Source organism: Phyllobates terribilis, unplaced genomic scaffold (genome assembly GCF_046119375.1).
Source record: "Phyllobates terribilis strain yellow unplaced genomic scaffold, ASM4611937v1 Scaffold_2__4_contigs__length_985480577, whole genome shotgun sequence".
In the NCBI taxonomy this organism is placed as follows: Eukaryota; Metazoa; Chordata; class Amphibia; order Anura; family Dendrobatidae; genus Phyllobates; species Phyllobates terribilis.
This window is the reverse complement of record NW_027362762.1, coordinates 819821355-819828873: the sequence shown is the minus strand read 5'-3', so window position 1 is coordinate 819828873 and position 7519 is coordinate 819821355. Positions and strand designations below refer to the sequence as shown.

The window sequence follows — 7519 nt, the reverse complement described above, 5'->3', positions numbered from 1 at the left end:
CATAGATCTTAACAGCTTATTTACATATTGAGAAAAATGTGGCCGTCTCTGGAATAAGACATATGCATGTATCAAGGTATCATCATTTTATTCAACTTTCCATGATCTACATGCAGATTTAAAGGGAGCCTGTCACCTCCAAAAACTATTTACCTGCAGAAATAGTGGTAATCTGCAGGTAAATCCTACCTGGTTTGCATTACTAGAGGAGCGGCTCCAGGGAGAAATGACGTTGGCGTCATGTGGGCGCGCGTCATCGCATGACCGCGCAGCATCGCATGGCCATGCAGCGTCGCGTAACCATGCTGCACCATGTGGCCACGCTGCATCGCGTGATCGAGCCGCGTCATGCGACCACACAGAGTCAGGTGACCGCGTAGCATCATTTGTCCCTGCCACATCATCAGGCCACACCGGGTCACGTGTACCCACCGCAAACCCGGAAGTGTGGCCTGCGCACTCCCGCAGGGCCTTACAGTAGGATACCAGCAGCGGGGGGTTCAACCCCCCCCAGACAATGAGGAGGACACAGCGTGCCAGATCAGGCAGGGATGTCAGGGGGGCGAAGAAGAGGATCATCTCGAAGAGTGCCAGGATGGAACACAGCAGGACCAGTAGGGGGCAGATTGGATCCATGAATGCTGGCTGCAGGCGTGCAGCCGAAGTCTTTCCCCCTGCCAGACATCGTGGTGGCCAAAACCAAGGATCCAGGTCGTACGGCGGGTCGACTTCGCTGGCTAATGCTGGCGGTGTCCCCAAGTCGGACTGCATTTCGGATGAAGAGGATCAACAGGTGGAGGACAGCGAGAGCTATGGCAGCAATCGTCATGGAGATCATGCAATGGCTGTTTCGAGTAACCCTCGCTGTCAGCCTGGTAAGTCCACTTATGGTTTGTATGCCCCTGGTGTGAATGTTTTGAATGTGCCAGTAGATGGCAGTACAGTGGGTTCTAGTGTTGCGGAAGTGAGTCCGGTTGGAAGCAATGTGTCTGCGACGGATTTGCTGTCAGGTTTGCTTAGCATGTTTAGGGGTTTAGTGGCGTCTGGTGCTGGGCCATGTAGTGTGTGGCAGGGTAAGGCGGGGGTATCTGGAACGAATGCTGTGGGTACGCCTGCGGTAATGGCTGGTGATTCTGCGTCAGCTCCGGCTGCTACAAGTTCGCTGGTGTATTTGGTTAAGCTGGATGATAGAGCAGAAGGGGAGGTGTATGTTTGCTTTGATGGCCCCTTAGGGACGCACTTGAAGCAAAAAGTAAGAGAGAAAATATGGAAGAATGAATATGTAGATATATTTTCATTGCTTCCTCTGGAGAAGTTTAATTTGGATAGGATGAAGCCAGATGAGAGCAAAAAGGATGAGGAGGAACGGCGACGGTATCGTCTAATCCTTAGGACATTTCATAGCAGGCTTTTACTATACTGGCGAGTGTTATTGGCGAAAAGAGTCTGGATAATTGCTCGCCATAATTTTGCTTCTTTGATTCGATTGGTGAGGCATATCATATTTACAGGAGCACAGCGTGGCTCCGTTATGACGAACAGTTCAGGCAGAGGAAGGCGGTTTGTCCCAGTTTACGGTGGGACCACAAGGACATTAGTTTGTGGCTGTGGTTGATGTCTGCGCCAAAGTCGTCCTCTCAGTCCTTTCCCGGGAGCTCCGGGGAGGTCGCCAATTAAGCGGCAGCCTCCGCAGTTATCAGAAAAGGACTGTGTTGGCAGTTCAATGAGAAAGAGTGGCGCTTTGGATCGTCATGTAAGTTTAAACATGAATAATCGGGATGCGGTGGGTCACATAGCCACTCAAAGTGTTTCAAGAAAGGCAAGGGTAAGTCAGGTGAGTCTTCTTCAAAGAGGGATGACGCCAGTGAAGGTAGAGTGGATGCTGCCGTTTCTAAGTAACTACCCGGATAGAGAGGCGGCTGAGTTATTGAGGGTCGATTTTAGCGATGGTTTTAAGATTCCGTGATTGGCTGGGCCCAGTGTTTTGCGGCCAAAAAATTTGTCAGTGCGGATGACGCGCCCCCTGGGACATATTCCTTTTTGAGGGGAATACCCGGCACCGGATCAGATGGGGGGTTGTAGTCTCCGAGCGGCTGTGACCCGGTCCCGTGCCCAGGGCGTCAAGCTAAGTGTTATGTGGCAGCTTTACAGATGTTACTAAAGTTCTTTTGTGTCGACTACGCCACCCGTTGTGATGCGGTCACTGTGGCCGCCGCTGCTGCAGGGTCCGCTGAGGCTGATGGTGGGTGCGCAGCTTGGTGAGATAACCCCCAACGGGAGGGGTATAGCCTCAGAGGGGACAGGCGCAGAGGATGGGGGTTGTGGTGGTGCGATGCAGCCGGCAATGAAGACAGACTCGGGTTGTGCAGTTAAGGGTGTTTACTTACTGCTGATGTTGTACTGGTCACTCCAGCTGCTAGTGACCACCCGAGCCGTGCTGCGTCCACCAGGTCCTGGATCCGGCCAACCCCCAAACAAGTCCAGAGCGTGGCCCTGAGCTCTCCCTCTGTCCTTTCTTCAGCCGTCCCCACCAGTGATTCACCTAGGTCCAGCTCCCTCGGGCCTTCTTTTGGGACACCCTTGGCCCTGGGTTCCCTGACCCTTCATGTGGTGTGCCTTCGGGGTGAATGTGGTGGGTGACCGTGACAGACACTGCCCACGGTCTCCGGTCTCTGGCTGGGGAATGTCTTTGCCCCCACCAGCTTGGGTTCCGGTACCCTCTTGCTGACTCCTCACCCGGTGCTCTAATTTGGGTTCTTGGGTCCCTTCAGTCTTCCCCCTCTGGGTCTTTCTCTGCTCCACTCTCTCTCTCTCCAGGGCTGCTGTTTCCTTCTCTCTCCTCTCCAACTGACTTGTTCTCAGCGTCTGACCCTGATCTAAGTTGGTGCCCTCCTTATATATCCCTCTATGTGTGAGCTCAGGTGACCAGCACCCAATGAGCTCCTATCACTACCCAGACTGCTCCCCCTATCTGCCCCTACACTACATGGGATGTACCACCCCCCCTCCCACTCCAGCCAGGAACAGGCTCGGTTGTACCTGCACATTTCTAAGTGGGAGTACCGTCGGCCTGCTCCTCTGGAATGGGATGTATGTAGTGCATGCAGTCTATCTGAGCTCAGTTCCACACTCCTTCCTTACCCGGGAGTGGAATATCACACCTCTGGGTTGAGGTGCAATACCCCTGTAGCAGCCGAATCCTCAGGGTGCTACATTCCCCCCTGGTAAATCACAGCACGTCCTCGGGCTGTAAGACATAAAACACCAAAACATACAAAATTTTTATATGAACATATAAAACATATAAACATTATATATATATAAAACTTTTTATATAAACATTCTCGTAGACTTCTCTTGTCTCTGGTTCCTCCTCCGGACACTGTGCAACGTGTGTCCGGGAAAAGTGCGACAGTCTCTTAGAAAAACTGGTTTTCTATAAAACCGGTAGGGGGCGCTTTAGGAAGCGCAACTATATACAGGGAAAGTTGAAAGTTGGCCGCTCTCAGTCCTCGGCCAGTTAGAGGAAAGGGAATGGCTGCTCACAGTCCTCAGCCTGTAGGATGAAGGGGTTAACGGGTAAAACAGTTCACTGGTCCCAACGGGGACTATTTTAGCAGCAGCAACAGTTCCAGTTTCAGTTCCTTTATACCCCGATTGGGTAACTATTTACAGCTCCTGCTCTGCCGCACTCAACGGCGTCTTCCTCCTGCTCTTTCTTGATATGATGTTTCTTCAGACCCGTCCGGGTCCTCTGACTCCTCCTCCCCGTACCGCAACTCCTCCTCTGTCAAGCGGTGTACGTGGAGGGCGTAAGGTCCTTTGGCACACTTGTGCCGGGTGAAAGTGACCTCGTCTCCGACGTAGAGGTCACGGCCTTTGTGACCTTCCGGCAGGTGGGACTCGACGTCTCTGCGGGTCACAAAAACGTCACCGCGGTTGTTACGGTCCCGAATAAAGCCCCACCCATGCTGCGGGTTGAACTTTATCACTGTCCCGATGGTGCGGGGACAATGCGCTGCACGGGGGTTCCTCCTAGTCCGGCTCTTCTGCTCCGCGCTCTGGATTTGGGCCTGTTGTTCTCTGACCCGCCTCTCCTCCCGTTCTCTATTAAACTCTGCCAGCTGTTGACGGCAACACTCTGTACGTTCAGCTGCGGCTGCCCGAGTTTCTCCGGTGAACCCCATCAAATCTTCTCCCGTGGGGTCCCACACGAATTGGGCTTCTGCTAGAGGAGGCGAGACCCGAGCCACGGGCTTCGGAGCCGGGATTAGGGGCTCACACAAGGGCCCTAGTCTTTGCCGCCGCTCCAGCTCAGGGTACCCTTCGGGCCAGATGAAGGGCCGCCCGTCCGGCCATGTGAGCTGGCCGAAGAGGTCCTCCCCCAGGTGTGGCACCCTAGGTATTGCGGGCGCGGGCGCGGTGGTGGTGGCGCCCGGGTTGCCCAGGCCTTGCGGCCAGGCCTGGGGCACCTGGAAGGTGAAGGGCACCGTTAGGACGGCGGCGCCCTGGGCTACCTGGCCTTGCGGCCAGGCCGGAGGCTCCGCGGAGGTAGGGGGCGCTGTTGGTGGTGCGGCGCCCGGGGGTACTAGGCCTTGCGACCAGGCTGGTGGTAATTCCTGCTTTGTCACGCTCCGGGTCGGGGCGCGTGACGTCACAGGGGTCGCGGCGGCGGCTTCCGGTTGGGGCCTAGTCCATGGCGGTGACCTGGCGGCTACGGGCACAGCAGGGGGACTTTCGGGCTCTGCGACGGGGAGCTGGGGCAGGTAAGCGGTGTCACGGCTTGGGGTATAGGCGTCCCCTTTACCTGCCTCCATGCGTTCGGCTCCCTCCTCGGCGCCGTCTCCGGCCTTGGGTCCTCCTGCGCCATCCTCAGAGGCGGTCTGCTTCCTCTTCCAGGGTAGCGTGCTCCGTTGACTGGTCTCTGCTTGCTGGGTCATCTCCCGGCCCCACTCCGCCAGTATCTCGCGCTGTACCCGGGCCATCCTCCTTGCGAGGCCCTCCAGGGCAGTTTGTGCACACTCCCGGTCTCGGGGGAGCTGCGCTAGGATCTCCGCTAGACCTAGCGGGGTTGTGGACTCTAGCAGGCTCCTGACCATCGGGTCGGTGCTGCTCTGCTCGGCTTCCGGCAGGCTCCTGGCCAGTGGGCCGGTGCTGCTCTGCCCTCCTTCCTCGGTCTCTAGCAGACTCCTGGCCATCGGGCCGGTGCTGTTCTGCTTTCTTTCCATCTCCGGGTGAGCTTCTCCGCTACTCCTTGTTAGACCTCTTGCCTCCGGGTGCGCTCGCTCCAGACTGCTCCAAGCGACACCCATCTTTTCTTTTCTCTTTCGTCTCCTCCCACTTCGAGGGCGGTCCCGGGGCAACTCGGTGACTGTCAGCTCCAGGGGGAGTTCTTTCACGCTGACAGACACCTCCAGCATCACAGTCTCTGTTGGTGGGGGCGGTTTCCACTTTTGGCGCCATTTTCTGTCCTGGCCCACGATGGGAGGTGGCCTCTTGCCCTCCTTTGGCACGCCCATAATGGCGTCCGCTGCTCTTCCAAGGCGGGAAATCTGCGGTTTTGGCGGGAAGCGTCGCCCAGTGGCGGGAAACTCTGCAGATGGCGGGAACAAGTTGGAAATGGCGGACAATCGGCGGGAAACGACTGGTGATGGAGTCCGATGGCGTGGACCCCCCGGAACCGGCGGGAGACTTCTTTCTGAGGTAAACTTGCACTTTTCTTCAGGCACGCAGTACCCGGGTGTTGCGGGCACGTAATCCTGCCGACTACGCCAAAGTTGACGCGCCCCCTGGGACATATTCCTTTTTGAGGGGAATACCCGGCACCGGATCAGATGGGGGGTTGTAGTCTCCGAGCGGCTGTGACCCGGTCCCGTGCCCAGGGCGTCAAGCTAAGTGTTATGTGGCAGCTTTACAGATGTTACTAAAGTTCTTTTGTGTCGACTACGCCACCCGTTGTGATGCGGTCACTGTGGCCGCCGCTGCTGCAGGGTCCGCTGAGGCTGATGGTGGGTGCGCAGCTTGGTGAGATAACCCCCAACGGGAGGGGTATAGCCTCAGAGGGGACAGGCGCAGAGGATGGGGGTTGTGGTGGTGCGATGCAGCCGGCAATGAAGACAGACTCGGGTTGTGCAGTTAAGGGTGTTTACTTACTGCTGATGTTGTACTGGTCACTCCAGCTGCTAGTGACCACCCGAGCCGTGCTGCGTCCACCAGGTCCTGGATCCGGCCAACCCCCAAACAAGTCCAGAGCGTGGCCCTGAGCTCTCCCTCTGTCCTTTCTTCAGCCGTCCCCACCAGTGATTCACCTAGGTCCAGCTCCCTCGGGCCTTCTTTTGGGACACCCTTGGCCCTGGGTTCCCTGACCCTTCATGTGGTGTGCCTTCGGGGTGAATGTGGTGGGTGACCGTGACAGACACTGCCCACGGTCTCCGGTCTCTGGCTGGGGAATGTCTTTGCCCCCACCAGCTTGGGTTCCGGTACCCTCTTGCTGACTCCTCACCCGGTGCTCTAATTTGGGTTCTTGGGTCCCTTCAGTCTTCCCCCTCTGGGTCTTTCTCTGCTCCACTCTCTCTCTCTCCAGGGCTGCTGTTTCCTTCTCTCTCCTCTCCAACTGACTTGTTCTCAGCGTCTGACCCTGATCTAAGTTGGTGCCCTCCTTATATATCCCTCTATGTGTGAGCTCAGGTGACCAGCACCCAATGAGCTCCTATCACTACCCAGACTGCTCCCCCTATCTGCCCCTACACTACATGGGATGTACCACCCCCCCTCCCACTCCAGCCAGGAACAGGCTCGGTTGTACCTGCACATTTCTAAGTGGGAGTACCGTCGGCCTGCTCCTCTGGAATGGGATGTATGTAGTGCATGCAGTCTATCTGAGCTCAGTTCCACACTCCTTCCTTACCCGGGAGTGGAATATCACACCTCTGGGTTGAGGTGCAATACCCCTGTAGCAGCCGAATCCTCAGGGTGCTACACGGATACATGAGACGGTGGTTAGGGAGAAATTAGATAAAGAAGTCTCTTGTGACCGGATGGTTGGCCCATTTGATCAGCCCCCTTTGTCTGACTAGCGGATTTCGCCGCTAGGGCTAGTCCCAAAAAAGGAGCCTAACAAATTTTAGGCTCATACATCACCTGTCTTATCCGCCAGGCGACTCGGTGAACGATGGGATCAATCCTAAATTAGTATGTTTCTTATGTGTCGTTCGATAAAGTGGTGGAATGAGTTTGTAAATTTGGCCAGGGGTCTTTGTTGGTGAAAACGGACATGGAGTCCACTTTTCGTCTGTTGCCGGTTCATCCAGACAGCTTTCATTTGTTAGGTTGTTACTGGCATGACAAGTTTTATGTTGATTGCTGTTTGCCGATGGGCTGTTCGAGTTCATGTTCATATTTTGAAAAGTTTAGTTGTTTTATCAAATGGGTGGTGAAGGAAGAGTCCGGGGTTGATTCTGTCTTACATTACCTGGATGACTTTTTATGTATAGGACTGGCTGGTTCTAATGTTTGTTCG

General features: G+C 55.6%; 1 protein-coding gene across 3 annotated transcripts in view; it reads left to right on the top strand.

The window, feature by feature from the left end:
* Nucleotides 1-204: 204 nt before the first annotated feature.
* LOC141231210 (uncharacterized) overlaps nucleotides 205-7519 on the top strand; it is a 178831-nt gene continuing 171516 nt past the window's right edge. For 2 of the 3 annotated variants that reach the window (XR_012297667.1, XR_012297643.1), the window contains exon 1: nucleotides 205-875. Coding sequence is in view for 1 of the 3 variants with exons in the window: in XM_073667678.1 (XP_073523779.1) it covers nucleotides 518-875 (358 nt within the window). In the remaining 2 variants the exon portion in view is untranslated. The remainder of the gene's footprint in view (nucleotides 876-7519) is intronic. The other variant, XM_073667678.1, reaches the window with a different exon arrangement.